This window comes from Cyrtonyx montezumae, unplaced genomic scaffold (assembly GCF_038088225.1).
Source record: "Cyrtonyx montezumae isolate F1298 unplaced genomic scaffold, pur_monq_1.0 scaffold_0, whole genome shotgun sequence".
Lineage (NCBI taxonomy): Eukaryota > Metazoa > Chordata > Aves > Galliformes > Odontophoridae > Cyrtonyx > Cyrtonyx montezumae.
Window position 1 is genome coordinate 52996160 of NW_027071824.1, and position 20378 is coordinate 53016537.

The 20378-nt window shown below is 38.6% G+C and overlaps 1 protein-coding gene across 1 annotated transcript in view; it reads right to left on the bottom strand.

Moving 5' to 3' along the window:
• CRYBG1 (crystallin beta-gamma domain containing 1) overlaps positions 1 to 20378 on the bottom strand; it is a 91158-nt gene that overhangs the window by 1497 nt on the left and 69283 nt on the right. The window contains exons 13-22 of the mRNA XM_065735383.1: positions 20162 to 20288; positions 19917 to 20062; positions 13604 to 13730; positions 13387 to 13419; positions 11545 to 11654; positions 11139 to 11268; positions 7441 to 7580; positions 4993 to 5116; positions 3840 to 3998; positions 906 to 1068 (exon numbers count right to left, since the gene is read on the bottom strand). Coding sequence (XP_065591455.1) covers positions 906 to 1068; positions 3840 to 3998; positions 4993 to 5116; positions 7441 to 7580; positions 11139 to 11268; positions 11545 to 11654; positions 13387 to 13419; positions 13604 to 13730; positions 19917 to 20062; positions 20162 to 20288 — 1259 coding nt within the window. The remainder of the gene's footprint in view (positions 1 to 905; positions 1069 to 3839; positions 3999 to 4992; positions 5117 to 7440; positions 7581 to 11138; positions 11269 to 11544; positions 11655 to 13386; positions 13420 to 13603; positions 13731 to 19916; positions 20063 to 20161; positions 20289 to 20378) is intronic.

Below are 20378 nucleotides of genomic sequence, written 5' to 3' on the forward strand. Positions count from 1 at the left end.
CACCAACACGGTATCACAGCCAGACATTATATAGCCCTCGTCTCACAGTTCTGCCTGTCTTTTTTAGTCCCTAAGTGCTGACTGGTGACAGATAATTTTCTGGGTTTTGTTTTTTTTTTTTTTTGTTTTTGTTTTGGAATTAAAGCCACAACATCAACCCAAAATAAATTTTAAAACTGCTAGAAGGAAATCAACAGCTACAAAAATGATTATTCCCTCCAAAAAATGCAGAGTTACGTAGGAACACCTGATCACAATAACCGTGCTGCCTTCTCAGACCTATGAAATTATGAAAGCAAAGACTACCCATTCAAGAACAGTACCTTCATGAAGCAAACTGGCTGTGACAACAACTGCAGTACAACGTGCATTGAATGCACACACAAATTAGGCTGCCATGACCATCTCATGTTTCCAAGATAGGTATGGTCATTAATGAACAAATGAAAAAACTTTGCATCTGTTCATGTCAGGGTACAGTGCTGCCTTTGCTTTCCTAGTATCCTTTGGCTATTTCATCTACAACTAACATGTAAGAAAAATTGCTGTATACAAACTAAAGTTAATGAGCAGCTGGGTAAGAAAGAAAAACACAGCTTCAGCGTTTTTAAATAATTATATTCACGTTACCCAGTGCTGAGTAAAATTAACTGGGGGTATCTACAACACAGTGGACACTGGGAATACAAGATAAGCCAGTACTGTGAGTTCCTATACTCCGTGCAGGAAAAATGCAACAAAGTCCTAGGGCCTGTATAACTCAGGAGGTCAGACTAGCTCATCGGGTCTTCCGATTCTAGATTAACTGCAACACCATCTTTAATTTATAGGCACGTTTAGTGCCTATCCCACTGTAAATACCATGTAATTAAGGCGCAGTGTAATGAGATAACACATTTGCTTACCTTTGATATCTAAAACCAGCTTGGGTTTCATCTTGCTGTAAATCCTGCCATCAGGACTAATATGCCAATACTGCTTGTCTTCATTCCGCTCAAACGACAGACCAAGTTTAGAGCCAGGCGTTATAAGATTTCCAACAATTGTCAAGCAGCAATCCTCTGCCATCTATATAATCAGAAAAGCAATAGCAATTATTCAAGAGGCCTTATTCTAATATCCACTATTTTTTTTAATCAGAAAGTATGAAAACAGGTGAAAACAGAACCTAAGAACTCCGTTCCTCTTAAGGACTATATTTTTCCCCTAAACTCAAAGCTTTTTATATCCATTCCTGTTTCTGCTGGCACTCCCCACTAAGTAAGGACCTTAAAACAGCCATGCTGTATCACATCGAAAGGTGCAATTAGCACCTGCCTCTATCTGTGGCTGATAACAGATGCTATGGAAGATTATGTTCACTCTGCTCTATATGCTAAATGTTCCTCTCAGTCTACAGCAGTTTCTAGCCCAGAAACTTTTCCACACAGAGCTGGTATCTCCAATACCTACATTTCCTGTCTTGTGTGCAAATTTGTCACAACACACTGAGATCAATGCAACCCTTCTGAACACCTTTCAGTATCATAACCTTTCTGCAGCAAGCAGGTCCACATCTTCACTACTGCAACAAGAGAAAATATTCATTTGATATGCACAACTGGCTTTATTTGATGCTCTCCTTCCCCTTCTGCCTTATTTTAAGGGTGGTTTGTCCACACTATGGGTAGTCCTGGCTAGTTAGTCTCTTCCATGCATCACCTCTGCTGCCTTTTTGTTGTTACTCTAGCCTTTTCCAGTTCTGCAGTAACCTTTTGAGCTTGAGAAAGTACACAGCCTCACACTGTATTACGTGTCACAGTGTATCACAAAGGTATTCTTCCTTCTACAATCTTTTTGTAGTCATCTGCCAGATGATACAATATATGGCTAAGACGACTGGCAAAAATCAAGCTGATTTGGAAAGAATGCTAAGGCTGTATTAGTGGTGAATTATGATGAATTGTTTTGTGGGAGCATTGTATTTTCAATGGATCACCATGAGCCTTCCTGCAGTTCTGAATTTACTTTAGTGGCAGTTTAAACATTCATCTGCCGTTGTTGATATGGCCCTAAATTATTAAATACGGCATTTTGAGAGAGGAGTACCTCTTACCATCATAACCTAGAACTGAAATACAACCACAAAGTAAGTCAATTTAGTTCTTTGTACCTAACTGCTGGGATGTGGAGGACTCAAAGCTTCCACATAGGTTCATGAGCCCATTGCTTCATGCACCTCTAAGAAACTCATCTTGAGTGAGGAAATCTAAACTCTTATCAATTTGTATCTGCTTCTGACAAATGAGACGAATGATATTAATATCCTGCTCCCTGAGTCATCCCACCTACCCAAGAACCTCAGGCAGACCTCACGATTCAGTGACCCATAGTCACTAAGGTGCCCCTAAACATAGAGCTAAAAAGGCAGAAATTCTTCCAGTGAACTGTGTGTGACTACATGCATGCACCTACCCACCCATGAGCTTCATTTTCTAAAAGGTGGTAAAAACCATCTGTTTGTGCAAAATAGAAAGACTTGACTGCCATTCAGCAGAAAGATGGCAGAGCTCTGTAAGACTTCTGTTACTGAAGATCAGCGTTGCCCTCCTGCACTCCATGCTGAGTTACATGACTGCTACACAGCACAGGCCGTGTATTTTCTGTGCCCAACAAAACTGCACTATCAAATCCATAAACAGGGAAGAGAAATGAAAGAGCATTTATCCAGACTCATATAATACCACGCTGTCGTGATGTGAAAATTTGCAACAAAACAACTGAGGGAGACAGACATAAGAAAAATCTTTCATATATGATATTCAAGCTTTTAGCTTACTGGGCATCATTTCACTGCCTGCATAAATCCCTTTTACCACTGCATCTGTCCTGTAAACACGTTCAAACAATGTCTTAGCTTATTAACAGCAAGATTCTTCCCTCCAGCATAGATGACGTGGTTATAAACATCTGCTTTTGAAGTTACACAATCCTATAGAAAAAAGTTCACATGATTCTTTGCAGTCAAGCTGTTTAACAGTATTAAAGTAACTTAATTTTCTTTGGCCTGCATCCCTACCTAAGAGTGCTCATGCTTAAACATTATGAACTGCAAATACCTCTGCTCACCTCAGTGACAATTTGCACAATTAGTTTTATGAACTGTGAGAAAAGTAGGACCTCATTTGGGAACTTGTACAGAGGCATGAAAAAGGGATAGAACTTGACAAACGTGGACAAACATGGAATAACCAGCAAGGTGGGGAAAGGAGGGGGGAAGGAAGAAGGAGGATTTAAGCCCTAAGGTTGTCTGAATGCAGAAGGTGATATAACCTGATACTTCTGTAATCATTTTTGCTGTGGAAAAGGAAGACGAGAGTAAAAGGAGCTCATTAAAAGTACAATGGTGATCTTCCAATGCTGTTTGTCTTTTGTTTGTCCAGCCTTAGAGGTGCTCAAGGCCAGACTGGATGGGGACCTGGGCAGCTGAGCCAGGGTTGGCAGCCCTGACAATGGCACGGGGTTGGAAATGGGTAGGCTTTAAGGTCCCTTCCAACCCAGACAGTTCTGTGATTGTATGGTTTATAAGACTACTATTCTTTAGGGTAAATGTATATAATAACTAAATCTCAGATTTCCAATTACATAAGAAAAAAGTGGTCATATAACTATGACACCTAAAAAATCCGGAGTTCAGCACAACAGCCACTAACCTCACACCAACCAAAAGCTCCACCAAAAGCACTACAGCTGAAATTGAATAAACCCAGACAATGAATAAAGATTATAGAACAGAAACTGAATTCAGTGAACCCTGTAATTGAAGAGGGAAAAAAATTCACACTGATTTTGAATCTTACCCGCAGTCTTATGAACCCATCCTGATAAACCCAGATTTGATCATCTGAGTCTACATCTTCTGTAGCCTGTATTCTGAGAAGATTCAAATTGTCCAAGTTTCCATCAGTTGACATGAACTTTCCTGTTTCTTTGTTCCGAAGCCTGAAGTACACACGTTTCTGTGGAAAAAATAAAATAAAAAATGCCAACAACAGAACTCTGACCACAGTCTCTCTAGTGCACAACATACCCTGTTCTGGCAAACTTCGGAGCAGTCACTACTCAGTGCTGAACGAGGTTCATCCCTTTCTTTCAGAAATCTTACTTTTCTGTTTTAGAATTGAATTACGAAGTCCCTACTTGTCTAAGATGAGGCAAGCTTTGAGAACCTGCCATTGTGCATGAAGACGTAGTATAAGGCTTGCCTGGGTACTGGGATCAGCACACAGCAGGATACTAAGAATGCTGAATTCAGAACAGCAGTAACTTTTCTGTGTAGATGCTCCTACTCTTGACAAAGGGTGCACTTGTACAGCGCTGCTTATTTTACTGGCACCAAGCGTTACACTTCACACTCATGCTGTGGCTTGTTTCACATTCACACTTTTGTTTAGACAAGCTCTTGGCCAGGGCAGTGAAAATACATTATTTCTAACTCTGCTTAAGGCTATACAAAGGCAGTTCCATGACAGTAAGCATTTGCTACAAGTAATCTGTGAGTTACAAAAAGTTGTTTCCTCAATAAAATACAGCTCAGCAAGAACCTCAAAGGCTCAGAGGATTGCTGAAGCATTTGGACCAAATTACAAGGTTCCTATTTGAGAAGAAAACCAAAAGGATAATGTGAGTTTTACATTAGACTTCCAAATTATTTTTCTATGTTATCTATATGCAATATTTAAATCCATTAGTTGTTAAAATTATCCGCCAATCCTTGTGTGCTGTCTTCAATACTGTCATTTAAAGTATGACAATGAACAATTTAAACAGCAGTAATGCAAAACCACGTAGCAAAATCAAGTAGTATTTATTACAATGAATCTGTAGAGCAATTTCTTTATACAACTGCCATCACTGAGGCTTGTGACATACAGTAAGATTTTAACAGTATAATACTGCCTCATCCCATAACTAAATAAATCAGTACTTCACAACCTCATGTCAGCTCCTCACCTGCAGTAAAGGTCTCAGAGAACCTATCTGACAGCAGCCACTCAGTTTGTACCAATCTGGAATTTCATTTGGTGACAGCAACATCTGACGTCCCCTGTAATTACTATGCTCATAAATTATCCATCTATGGGGAATAAATAAATAAATACATAAATAATGCTTTCACTGCTGAATTCTTTAGAATAATAATAATACAAATTTAACAGAAATAGATCCCGGAGAACAGTAGCGTTAAATATTTAAGCCAATGACTGATAGCAGAGGGATTCTTTCTAATGAGTCTTCAAAATCATGTTATGATTTAGTCAGCCGAACTAGAGTGCACTGGACTTCGTTGTCTTAAAGGGAGAATCCAATTTTAAGTATCATCTGTCTCCAGAAGGCAGATATGTAACATGCTACATAAGCAGTGTGTGCTACATTTCAAAAGCATTAGTGGTGTGCATCTTAACTTGGACAGGCCTGATGCACATGGGCAAGATCTGCTAGGGAAACAATGCAGCAGGCACTGCAACAGGGTGAAACGATCTACAGAATTTTGGTAGAGGTTTGTTGCTTTTTTTTTTTTTTTTCAGAATATCTTTCCTCTTTCCAAAATACCTGAGAATGGAAAGAAAGGAAAAAGAAAAGTAGCATTCTGAAAAATGTTTAGCATCCCCTAGAACCTGACCAAACACGCTTACAAAATCACATTCAGAGCAACCCATCAAACCTGACATCTGTATCTTTACCATTAGCCCAGACAGAGAAATACAACTGGATACTGAAATAGGTTGCAACACAGCAAAATCTGTTTTTTTCTCACAGATTTGTTGGGGCTGTCCAATAACCACAAGCAAATTTCCAGTACATGGACACTCAATAGGAATATTTTCCTATTACCTTCTTTTTGTCAGTAGACAAAAAAGTAGTCAAAAAAGTATATCCAGAAGCAGCACACTCACCTTCACGTTGGAGCTTTTTCACAGCCTATTACACATCCATCCCCAGACATAAAAATTAAGAGAATTATAAATGGATTTCTTTTAGTCACAGAAGAGAGTAGACAAAAAACCCTTCAGTGAGGCAGACAGTAGGGATTGGGGCACTCAAAAAAACATAACCTCCAGTGGTCCTTCCAACCTAAGCCATCCTGTGACCCTGTCCAGGAAGTAGACTAGCAGCTGATGCTGCTATAATGAAATCGGAGTTTTGATACTGTAACCTGTATCTTCCCAGTGAACTGCCAAAAGAGATTTGTATGTTCATTGGGCAGAAAATAGATAATTCACGATTCCGTTATCTGGAATCATGGTGACCACGTTCATGGCAAATAAACAACCCCACGTTTGACTTCATGTAGTTTCTCCTTATGGAAAATGTAAATCAACTACACTGTGGCTATGGTGAGAGATGCAGAGATCTCAGGATACTAAAAAAAATAAGGAGCACACACCTGCACAGCTTTTCTCATGACCTGCATATTTTAAACTTCAGTTCAGTGAGCTGAGGAAATCCCTTGACCCATTCCTCCAGACAGGGGAAATGGTTTGTACTTAAGACCAGGTATTAACTATCCACTTGAGGGCAATACTGAGCTATCTAACAGCATCTCTCGTGCTCATGATTGGGAATTTACCTCTTCAAAAGAAGACATTCAAATGCAAAGGAACAGTAAAAAAGAAGCGTGATTCTTCAAAATAGAAAACCTTGAGGTTTACCACCTATGCTGGTGGTAAAAATTAGCTCCAGGAAAAACAGAAGAAGACAAATTTAACAGATCTGCTGAGATACTGAAAGTTTTTAAAACATCACAGACTTGTTTTTTGTTTATTTTTTTAACATGATCTTCTTGGGCACAGGGAAAACAACTGCATAAAAACAGTTTACAAATTTAACTGACAAATTTATAATAAGAGTCTGACTCGATTCCTGAAGTGAAAGGGATTATTACAAATAATATGCTAACAAAAAGGGCTGTATCATGATCTCATTATATCAGTGTTGATAACACCAAGGTAAAAGAACAAATACAAAGCTTATTAAAATATTTCAAACTTGGGGTACAAGACACAGATCATGAACTGTATGATTTGTTATGATCAGCACCCGAAGCAAAAGCACAGAAGTTAGCTTTAACATCACTATGCAAGCTAGCTTTCAAAATACTAGCAGGAGGGTTGGAACCTGCTTCCTTGTGAGCTGTGTGCAAATTCACTTCAGCTTCTTAGAAAAGCACAGGGCACCTCCTTGTGACTCAGTGATGACGTAGAATCAGGATGAAAGTAAGTTTCTGTAAGTACGATGTGCATTAATGCACTGTACGCATGTTATGTTATTCTGATTTTATTCTCCTTAGTTTCTACCACCTCTGGGTTTTGTGTTTTTTGTTTTTGTTATTTTGTTTTTTTCTTTTCCTGTTGAATAAAAACATAATTCTAAAGATGCAAGAAGTGATTTTAAACTCACGTGCCGCCAAGGACTTGAACTGAAGCTATTCGAGGATTATATCCCAGGAACTGGAGATTTAAGATTTCTGTAGTGAATTCAATTTTTTTTCCTTGGAAACCCACCTTTTCAAAAAGAGCTATGGATGGCTCAGACAGCTCCTGCACAAAGAAGATGAACACTTTTACAGGATGTTAAAAGCCAAAATACTGACTGTGAGCATCACTACTTCACGCAACCCTTTTATACATCAGAGTTTTCTGACTGTTTCAACTCGAAGACCCTGAAAAAGGTTTTTGCTTGGCAATAGGATACTTAAAAGAAATAAATGAAAATATCATTAAAAGCCCTCAAAGAAAGCACACAGGGGTATTCTTGTCCACATCAGGCTTCTTTATCATAAGGCACACAAAAATCTGTGGACAATTCTTGCAGAGCTTCATTCTATTTAAAAATTCATTCTAATTAATGCCATTATCCCTCTCCCATTGCAGTAACTCCCATTCACTGCAGTCATTTTCATTTTCAGATCTCAACACACCGATAATAGTGGTTTCTACAGCTTCAGATCACAACAGTCTCGTCAGTATTGCTTATTCCTCACAGCTTTCACTCCTTAGCTTTTATAGATTATGCTTAGAAGCACCAGACAAAAGTGCAAAGATTCATACTTCTGAGGTAAAATTCACTACTCAAGCAAAAAATAACACCTGAATTTTTCACGTGGCTCTTCACTGTCAAAATGTTTCTGGTTTAAAAGGTTCCTACCCACACAGAAGTCCCTGCATCACTGAATCTATTTTAAATGCCTTCTGGATAATGGACCTTGGATTCTTTTCCATGCAGCAGGTACCTGCAGTGGATTGGAAACAGCCTCTCATGATTACATTTCTTCCCTGGAAGTTGGGAGGTAAGGGTTTGGAATTCCTCAGGGTAAAGTTAATTAAACCTTAGTATCCTGGTGTCACAATTGATAGTCACAGATAGGGAGTGGCAGGGTCATTTTTTTCTCACCTGTCTTCCAGTCACAACTGAGTAAACCCAATGCCACAGCCAGAAAAGCTCCTTGTTGTTGAGATGCATTTGCATACTTGAAAGTATCAACATAAAGCAAAGTCTGAAGAGATTCACAACAGTCTTGGTCATGAAAACGGACCATGCCAAGACAGAGATGGTTCCACATGCACACAGCAGTGAATATCTATGCTTCCCTGAGTTTTTGTAAGGAAAAATCTAATGTTAGCCAATTTCTTGATGGTGCTGAAATTCTTCCTTAACCTTCCTTTTGATGTTTAAAGGTCCAGGTGATAATGTTACATTAGCATCACTGTCATCTCAGCAGTAGTTCAGATTATGGCAAAGCAGCTGATCTAGATTTTTCCTGTCTGCATTTATCCCACTATTTAAAGGTTAACATAAGTCAGCCTATCAAGCATAAATATGGGTAAAGAGCCCAATGTGGACCACAATTATTTCCCAGTATCTCTGAACCCTCAGCCATTTTACAGACCTGCACCTGCCTCCTGTGATATAAAACAGGTCAGACAGCAACCCCTGAGCCACATACAACAGTTCAGAAATAATCTACTTACAAAGAAAGTACAGAGAGAAAAGGAAATCCTCCAATTTTCAACCACACCTTCCACTCTGGGCATTTTTTTATTTTTATTTTTTTAAGATTCAGCAGCAACATTGTTATACAAAACATTCCCCACAGCAACAAGTGCAAGGTCATCTTAGAGTTTTCTAGCTTGAAATTCTTCCCATGCATTACACTGTACAAAGCAGACTTCATGTACATCTACATATAGCTATTTCACAGAGTTGCTCATTAAAAACAAGTATTTTCAGCATGACTATTCAAGTATAAACCACATCCACTTTTGCATTTATAATATGTTCAGGAAAAAGAACACATAGCAAATTCAAGAAGGAAAAACTTTTTTTTCCATCTGTAACGACTATTTGGAGCATGCAAAGTAAGAACAATCAAGCAAAGATACTGAGATTATGAATAAAATCCCTTTTAACTTTCACTTCCAAGTTTATAAAACATCTCATGTTTTGTTTTGTTTTTAGTGGTCCCTTAGAAGTGGATCTCTGCAAAAATGGAGCTAAACGGGGTAGTTACAGCAGCTTTGCATGTTAAAGCAAAAAAAAAAAAAAAGTGCTTCTTCGACAGAAATGCCACAGAAGAATCACAGGGAAATTGCAGGCCCAACAAATGGTTGGGAGGAATTGAGAATGTCACTGGCAAAAACCAGCCACAAAACAAAAGTGACAAGTGAAACTTGAACCAAGAATAATTTCAAGCTTCCATAAAACTATGAAAAATGAACAGTATAATATAATCATTTCCATCTAACTTCTAAAGCCTGTATTATGGTTTGCTAATAAACCACTGAGTAAAGCAAGCCATTTTTCTCTGCTCCCCAGGTAAGAAGCCTCTGAAGAAGATAGCACCAGCACATAACCTGCGGACAGACACAGCTTATTACCACCATTTGAAGTGTGGTAAATTTAGGGCAAGAGCAATTTTCAGAAGCTTTAAGAACTTCAAGAAGCATAGAATTGTCATTTGCCTGTTTTCACAAGAGTCTCTGCCATAAAGAATGCATTTTTCAGGAGAGAGTTGATCCTACCAGTGTGAAATAAGATTTAAGACCCAAGAGCTTGATGCTGGTATGCACAGATGAGCCTACTTTAATCCACAGAGACCACCCACCAAGTTCGGCTAGAACCACTTAGGTTGTTTCTAATGCCATTTGTCTACAGGGTAGTCAAAGAGTTCAGAAGGCAGACATACTTACTGCAAATGTTTGTTTACATTGTACATCACAATGCTCCAGAGACATGAAAGAGGATGACACATTTTAGTTCCTCTTTGTCAACTGCTACATCATTAACAAGTTAGCAAAATTACAGTGGACTGCAATACAGTTGCAGATTCAAAGAGAAGAGTCAATAAAGTACTCCTCCATTTTTAGAATGAGTACCACTTCTTTCGTAAAGCTGCATAAGGTTCATGGATTCTTGACTACATTTTGCTAGTAGTTACTTTGATCTTAAGAGATACTGCAATTACCATAAGTGATCCATAATAATGACTGGCTTGTTCCTGACCACTGAGGAGTTACAAAATACATAAATGTTGTTTAGGTTTGTATCCAGTGCACAAAACAACAGTGTCTGATTTTTCCAAATGTTGTTGGGTACTGCTTTACTTTATCTAGAAGGGTACATTATTTCATGATGAACACAAATTGCATTTCCCTGATGATACAAAGAATGTTTCACAATTGCATGTATATCAAGCAAAGTTCCTTAGCCGAAGCTTTTTACTCACATTAAATGAGCAAACAAGAGTGCTCACAGTACAAGTATTACTTCACACTGCCCTACTGCCATTTCTTAACCTATTTTAAGTGATCTCTTCTACCGGGAAATAAAAAGGTCTGACACATCCTTAACTACCTTTACAGAAGTTCTTTCTAAGCTGTTACTGAGAACAGCAGTGCCAGACAGATGTTTCTGTGAAGTTCTCTCTTTTGCAAAAAATGGCACAGAGGTACAAAAACTGACTGCAAGTAGGATGTTTCACTGCTGTTGCAGTGAAAAGAAAAAAGAAGAGTGCTGCTCTAATGTACACGTATCCCACAAAAAGAGAGGAAAAAAAATAAAGGAGAGGAGACATGGATGTACTTATCTGCTTTACTTACTATATTTATAATTCGTAAAGATTTTAGAGCTGCTTGGGATGAACACCCCATTGCCATCAGATCTGGGTAGATTCCCTCTTCTAACACATACTGGTTACCAGAGAATTCTTCTTGGTCAAACACTATACAGCTGAAGGAAGAAGCAGAAGAAATTGTCTATTAGGAAAACTGTGAAAGTGAAATGATGGTAATGTTTTTGAGTCTTCAGTAAGAGGTACTGGCAGAAACATCACATACAATGTTTTGTCCTGGTAAGCTAAAGGTCAATGCGTATGTGTGTATACTGCAAAGCACTGTTCTTTTTAAGTCCCCATAGGTAAAACCATTTTAGATGTTTGAAAGCTATTTAAAACAAAAACTTCTTACTATTCCAGTGATCTCTCAATACTAGTTTTTTATAACTTACCTGCCACCTAAAACTTTTGAAGACTTCACAGTAAATGAATCAATGCATCTTGTGTTTTTTTCAAGTATTTGACAGTTACCCTTGAATTCAGGCTCTGAAAATAACTGGACCTTTAAAGAGTCATAGACATATTTAAAAACAATTAATACCATAACCTTCATCAACATCACCATTACTTTGAAAACTACGTTACTATATATTCAATATCCAGATTAATTCAGTTTCATAGACTTCTGTTGCATTTTCAGTGTTGTTACTTTGCAGTCCTTGTTCAAGATAGCAATGCCAAAAACCACTTCTATCTGCAAATAATTAAGTAATATACAAAATAATTAAAAGAACACCGACAGAAGTAGCTACTTTGACTATCTGCTGGAGAAGACATAAATCCTCATGCAATGGATTGAACAGACATGCGATTAGTAAAGGGTGACAAACTGTTGTTTTAGTTTCTTAATCCATTTAATCTCAAAAATACACAGTCTTCTCACTAAATGAAAACTATCTGTTTCTCAGAGCATAAATGGTGCACAGTCTTGGCAAAGTAATCAGACAGCATGCCAACAGGTGTGGCAAATGTTCTTGGAGCCAAAGGGCTCTATGTGCCTCTTGTAATGATAGCTGTAGTCATGTCAGTTCTTTCCTACTGTGTTCTGAGGATAAGAGAGTATGAAAGGGTAATCCACAGTCTTGTGTCCTTGTCAAAAAAGAAAAAAAGATGAAATAGCAAACTTGCTAATTTGGTTAGAGGGTAATTAACTCTGATCACACAGAAGTCATTCACATTATCACATGCCTACCAGCTTTATTCACTCTTAGCAGAGATACGAGTGCAGGCATGCACAGCATTTTCCAAAGAGGAACATGCTGACAAAGGATACAGTCTGTTGACTACAAGCCATTATTTCTTAGTTTCCTTAGGATAAGGTATATAGTTGTAAATATTTTTTTCATGCATATAGCAGAAAATAAGCAGCCTGGAGATTTCTATTCCCCCATAGTTCATACATATTCCTACACTGGATACTCCAGTAAGGCATGTTTCTAATTATGAATGCAAATTGAGAAAACCAAGACTTTTCTCCCTGGTTTTCAGCACCATGACATATTCACTGTTTTGACTGAAATGGAAGTAATGGCTTCCTACAGGGAAAAAGACAAAAAGGTTTAGAATTATGAAAGAAGGAAAAAAGGCCCCTCATTAGTCTCACTGTCAAAGAACATTCTAGTACTTGCACACAGGAGATAGTCTAACACAGAAATTTGCTGACCTACTAAACAGACAAATTCAGTCTGCCATTTCCTTCTCTTTGTTTTTGTCAAGTACAATGTTACCTTTTAAGCCCAACTCAGAAAGCAGCATTTGTGAACAAATCAGTGTCACTTCAGCACAACCACTACTAGCAGAACAGTTAACAAAGGAACTAGGCTGAAAACAAAGTCACAACTATTAAATGCAACTAACTTGCATTGCCCTTGCTTCTGCAACAGATTCCAGGTAACTTTAACTGGTCACTGAAGCTCTGCATAGATGGACAAAGGCTCCAGGTCTTCAGAACAGTTCTGATCCTCCCAAAAAGCTCACTTTCTGACCCCAAATCCTGCCTGGGCTCCAGAAAACTTCTTAGGTCAGCTGTATATTAAATCCCAGCTCCCCAGGACTTTCATGGCCTTAGTTAGGAGGTGCAGAAAGCAGCCCTCCTTCTTCATTCAGCACTCTCTTTGACTAGTCGACAATCTGCAAAAACCTGGGTGTTACAGTATACAAAAAGCTTGATCCCATTTCCTGATGTTACACAGACACTACAGAGTATGTTTAATGCACTTAGAGAAATATCTTACCTTGACTTTACCCCTTTCACTTCCAACAATATCCTATAAAAATTTGGAGAACAAAAAAGAAAAAAGCAACTTTTAAGAAGTGCTAAATTAACACACATGCAAAAATTTACTATTAATCTCTGCTTAAAGAATGTACATAAACTAGATTCTATAGAAAAAGACTACCTAGAAATACTTCAAAGAAACTTGCAAAAGAAGCACAGAATCAACTCCTTACCATAACAATAGGTTGAACTGAAGATATTTTACAATTCTTTGCCCCCCACGCCTCAATGCTGGGATATAGCCCTTTATCCAGTATGTACTGCTCTCCTGTAAATTCAGGATTCTCATAAGCCACCCACCTAAAAGAAAGAGAAGAAAAGGGCAGAGGGTAAAAGTCATATTACTTTTTCCATTTTTTTCATTACTGTCTTAACAAATCAACAGTTCCTCCCCTCAAATGCTAAACTTCAGTGATGTTAAATCTCAAAATGAACAAAATTACAGATCTGACTCTCCAAAACTCTTGCAAATTCCACTTTGGTTGCCCTACTATTTCAATATGATTCAGACTATACAAAACTAAAGCAGACCACATGATCAAGTATATCATCTGTCCTGTTCAATAGCTTCATGAGATAGATGAGTAGATTGAGTGCATCCTCATAAGCTTGGAGATGACACCAAATTGTGAGGGAGTGTTGATCTACATGGGAGTAGGAAGGCCCTACAGAAAGATCTATACAGGCTGGATATCTGGGCTGAGCCCAGCGGTCACAACAATTGCAGGCAGTGCTACAGGCTTGGGGCAGAGTGGCTGAAAGACTGTGTGGAAGAAATGGACCTTGGGCTGTTGGTTGATGCTCAGTTGGACATGAGGCAGCAGTGTGTCCAGGTGGCCAAGAAGGCCAATGGCATCCTGGGCTTGTAACAGAAACAGTGTTGCCAGCAGAAGCAGGGAAGTGATCATCCCATTGTACTCAGCCCTGGTGAGGCTGCACCTTGGGTACTGTGCTGAGTTCTGAACTCTCACTGTAAGTGAAACATCGAGACCCTGGAGCATGTCCAGGCACGGACAATGAAGCTGGTGAGGGGTCTGGAGCATAACTCTTATGAGGAGCAGCTGAGGGAACTGAGTTTGTTTCATGTGGAGGAGGCTCAAGGGAGACCTTACTGCTCTCTACAACTACCTGATAGGAGACCAAGGCAAGGTGGGGGTTGGCCTCTTTTCCTGTATAACTCGTGAAAGGACTAGAGGGAATGGCCTCAAGTTGCACTAGAGGGAATGGCCTCAAGATCCACGTTGCAGATTAGGAAAATTTTCTTCTCTGAAAAAGCAGTCAGGCAATGGAATGGCCTGCCCAGAGAGGTCAGTGAGTCACCATCCCTGGAGGTGTTCAAGAAACGATTTAGATGTTGTACTAAGGGGCATAGTTTAGTGGGGATATATTGGTGGTAGGAGGGTTGGACTGGATGACCTTGGAGGTCTTTTCCAACCTTGGTAATTCTATGATTCTGTGATCTTGTTAGATACCTTTAAAAGCTATCTGCATTAAGACTATTTTGGGATGTTTTAAGATTCTGTTATCTAGATTAAGTTTTTCTCTAGAAAATCAGGCAGATTTCAGAAAAAAATTGTTTGGTTACAACTTTACAGAGTAATCTGAGCAGTAAAGAAAGTCATGTACAGGCAACGTTAAAAGTAAACATTCCAAAACTTCAGTTGTTTTCAGTAAGACATACACAGTAATCTGCAGAAAGTTAAGCTATAACAAGAGGTATAAATGCTAATGGCAGTAGAATGTTTCCTGCTGGGGATCACAGACATCAGCAGGAAGAATGTCCTCAACAGTAAAGCATTGAGGCCCTCAAAAATCTAAATGGATTAATGTATACAAACTCAAAGTAATCGTTATGACTACTTAGTCAAACCTCATTCTTGAATCAGGCCACAAACTAATTTCTGCATCAAACCTGCAGCTTTAGCCTCAGCCAGAGACAGTCAACTCTTGAGACAAAGACTTGAGTTACTAGAAAAGTAACCAAATCATTGCATTAGTCCCTCCAACACTCACTTAACACCACAGAGCTTTATTTCTGCTCTGAAGTGCGTGCTATCAGCTGGTCTTGCTATGCGTAGCCTACTACTTTCAAGTAATCTTTCACAGTATTCTCCCAACCCAGGGCCTGTACTGCAAGCTCAGATGAACTGTTCCTGCATCAGCACTACCCTTGTTTTTGTTACAACCTACATAAATTCTGTTGCCTTTCACTGACACTTTCTTCGGTTTATTTGCTTTAGTACAGACATTAGAACTGGTCACAGTAACAACCAAGCTTCATTTGTTATGTTTTTGCAGGGATTGGGATATCTTCCTGATTGTACAAGACAATCTACTCACAGTCTCCTGGCTTTACAGTCTGGCCCATGCATTATATAAAGAGTGCATGTAAAGTTTATTCCAGAGCACATTTTCAGTGGGTTCTTCACACAGAATATCAACATTAACAACAACAAAAAAAAATTGACACCATTACATGTATTGAGCAACTAGATTCCATTAAGCTGCAGTTTTAGTTCAAGAACAAATGCCAGATTCTCTGCAGAGACAATAAGTGGGTAACTTCAAATTGAATAAATCTACAGCAACATGCATGTGTTACGAGTACGGACTTCCTATTATTTGTCCATGGCAAGCACTCAGAGAGTGTTCATGTTTATCACTATTCACATCTCTTGGTTTGCCTCAGATATAATCAATTATTCTAAATTGTTTTGCACTAATTACTTAAGGCACTTTTCATGGCACATTTCAAAACTGCCTCATAGCGATTCATCAAAGAGACACTGGTATGTAGAATAAATTAAGCTGAAAGTTCAAATGTCTCAGGTGTGTTTAGACCTGTACTCCACAGAGACCAAAAGAAAACGAGGTTTCATTAACTGACTTCTTGAATGGATTCACATTCAGTTTTTCAGTGCACAAATACTAAGGTATAACTGCAATGCATGACAGTTGAACTTAATTGATAACTACGAAAAAAGTGTTTCAGATATTAAGTGAATGATAAAACATGCCAGATCCCTTCCAGGGGCCCCTTAATAACAGGTATTTCTTTTCTTCCTCTCTATAAAAAAAAAAAAAAAAGCCCAAGTACAGAAGCAATGAAAGTATCTTACTTTAGGCACATGTTTATGTTGAAAACAATGGGATTTAAATTAATAAGTACTGCTCTTCCATGCAAGTCAGCCCACGTTGGAGGATTACTGGTGAAATCCTTGTGCTCTTCCACTTATTCAGAAGCCTGCACCAGCTGAACCTCTCAGACTTCAAGACTTCCCCCAGGACAGAGTGCTGTTTGAATTCAACTTCTGATCAACAGGAAGGCCTGCGGAGTAAGACCTAGCCTCCATATCTAAGCAGAAGAGTCACACCTCAGCACCACAAGAACTGAAGTTCTACACTGCAGCCTACCCTACCCACACAAAGCAACGTAACAGTTTTGTTACCTCCATCCCAACAAATTCACTCAGGTGGACCGAGCAACAGCCTCATCCCAAGTCACTGCTAGAACTGTGCCAAAGACCTCAGTCTGCACTGTATGAGATGCTGGAATCCTGCTCTTGGTGTTGCTCACACTAGTATAATAGGACAGATTACCTGCTGCAAGAACCTACTTCTTTCTTTCTCAACTGCAGAAGAAATGGCAACACCTTACTATTAAACTAAATGACAGAGCTGGAAAAAGTTAAGCTTTCAGGCACACATGATCTCCTTTAGGACTGAAATAGAATCCATAATATTTAAACCTTAAATACTACATGTAGACAACAGGTATAAATTGGTCCATACGTTAATCTCATAGACCATGTAGGGCCAGAGAGATGGCACTTAGATGACTAAGAGGAAAGAAGAGGTAATTAAATTCTATTTGTAGGAAAGAGAGGAAACAGGTTATTTACTATACTCACTTCTGCTTGTAATTTCTAGGGTCCCACAGACCTGTGAACTTTTTGTTCTCTTCAATGTCAGATCAGCTCAGTTCAGTTCAGAGATGGGGGGAAAGAGGAAACTTTCTGAAACGTTTCTGCAGGCAACCTAAGGGCTCTTACCTATCCAAAGTACAGAATGGAGTTTTGTGCATGTACAGTGCCTGTACAGTGCTACCATCCTGAATGCATTTTGATTCAACATATTATATTTTGACTACTACCTACAAAGAACCCATCACTTAATAATTTCCTCATTTAGCAGGTATGCACTAGAAGCAGACAAATCTATGCTATTAACTAATAACTTGAAAATCAGAAGGAAACCAGTATGAATTACAGGACCACGGTAAAACAAACACTTACGCAGAACACACTCCTAGAAAAGTTGTTCTACCAACTTAAAAAAAAAAAAAGGATCAACTAAAATACAGGGTCTTTCTCACTAATTTTGGCAAAAGCTTTACGTGTTTATGGATAAAGAAAAGTCACATTTGAAAACATGCAATTTCCATGATCTTAAAAACCATTACACATAAGCTTGAAGAAATATTAAGCGAAGAGGAAAGTCAAAATTATACAACACACTTGCAGCCTTAAGTACTTGCTTAAACTTGTAAAGGGTGTTACCTGCTGCTATTAAATACTTTCGCTTTCCACTACTTTCAGTTCTGCCAACTTGGGAGTAAAGATCAAATCCTACTTGAAAAAGGCCTCTCCTATTTTCAAGCAGCCCGAATTTGTTTTCTCCCATACCCAGTGGTAGAATAGAATACTCTGGATTCTGTGCTTGGGCAATCTCTGACAAATGCTCAAGAGCAAAACATTTATCAATCTAAAAGGAGTCAATACTCCACACCTTTGTACATATTTTCAAGATGCCTTTATAATGGAGTTACCTAGGATATTAAAATACTGCTTGGAAACATTCATCGGAAACAGTAGCTGAAAATTTTCATGCATTTTCATTTCTCCATTGCCTCCAAAACAGGATATTCATTTCCTAAATGCAGAGCTGGGCTGTCCTCAGCATACAGTTTAGAGTCACAGTTTAGCTCTGAAGTTTTTGTATCTATGTTCTGCAATGTCAGCCTTTTTTTTCTTTTTTCTTTGATATACCCTTTAAATTACAGAGCAATCAAACTCATTATGTGGGAAATACAGATTATGTGTTATCTGTTAACAGCGATAACTTCTTACTACTGATACCTGTAGTTAAAAAAATGTTAGGGAAGGTTCAGGGCTTCTTACAGTTTGCTTTTTCTTTTTTCAATGAAGTATTTTCAGTATGGTACCAGGAAGGTTACTTAGAAATATTATGACAAGCTTTTATTGAACCTGTAACAGTGCATTATGACATCATGTATGAGCTAGTCTAAATAGCTTTAGGAATTGCTCAATGGATTATTCATCACTGTGTGACTGATTTCTTGGTAGGAAAGATATAAAAAAAATTCTACCTGAAGTTACTTAATGCTTAAAATAAAACAGTTTATTACCAAGCATGACTTAACATGATTCAGCTTCCTGTCACATTAGCGTTTACTAAGACCACCACCCCAAAATGCTGCAACACTCAAAACCTCTTTGGAAACAAAATGCTCACACAAGACTAAAAGTGGACTGACAGTAACTTGTTATCAACAATATGTCTAAATAAAAAACATGCTTATTGCTACAAATTACACCTCAAAGAGACTAGCAGGTAAGATGACAGGAGCAGGAGCAGAGTCTGTGGGACAAGGGTTTTGTCTGTAATAACTTCTAGCCAATTTTACCATCAAAGTATCGGAGTCATTCTTAATTACTAGAATACTCATACTAAAGTACGATTCCTATCTCAGCTGCAACAGTCACATTTACTAGAACAACTACACGAAGGGCGTGATAAGCACCCCACAATTTGTTTCCCAACCTTCAGAGAAGACTCTTTCCCATGAGTGTTCCTTGCATATTACAGAAGACAAAAGGGCACAGTGGCGTCAAAGGTCACTACAAAGAAAAAACTGCCATTGCATCACATTCATGCACAAATCAAAAGCATTCCTTTGGAATGCACTGAGCTCGATTCTGCAGTCTTTACCCAGACAGAATTTGCAGAGATATCACACAGATAACACGTAGAAAGATTTTAAGGTGTGGCTGAATAAGGCAGAGCTTTCAGCAAGTCACTTGCATTCCAGGCAGAGAAAGAGACTGTACATCTCAGAATTTGTGTACTTGGAAACACGACTGCTAATATTTGTTTATATTTCCAAAGTATAGACTTTGATGCAGTCTCCAAGGCTGTGGAATTCAATCCACAATTAATGTACCCAATAAACCCAAACACCAACTTATCAACTGCGTGTGACAGCACAAATGGCATCAAGGAGAGGATCTGACCACACCAATCAACAGTTTCAGGAACCTCAATGAACAACAACAACTTCCCCCCAACTTCTTTTATCTGAAGACATCACCGAGACATTAGACCAAGTATAGAAAAACATGACCAAATACTAAAATTCTAAAAATTGTACATGCACTACTGAAGAGCAGTTAAAATAGCACTTACACGCCACTTAGCACATTTATAGATTGCGTTCTCAGCCCATATCCAGTGTCTTTCAAATTGGAAACAATTCCTAACACATTAATGTTGGAACCTTTTGATCCGAAGTCTTTTTCACTGTACATTATCATATGTGAGCTTGTGAAGTCCTGTTAAAAAAAATACATAAATGAAACGCCATTAGAAAACAGGCAGTGTGACGTTTCAGTGCACTCAGGAGATAACACCTCAATGTTCTTGGAACTTACACCAACAACAGGTCGCAGTGACTGCAGCTCTTCATCATAGCCACCCCAGTCTGTCCAGTCCCGATATTCTCCTTCTTCCAGTAAATACTGGTGGCCTTCAAATCCAGGCTTTTCATATGCGACCCAGCTAAACAACAGAAACTGTGTGTGAAAAAGGACTATTGCCACTATGCACTGTTATGTGCTAAGTTAACTCTTTCTTCTCCCATCTTTCCTT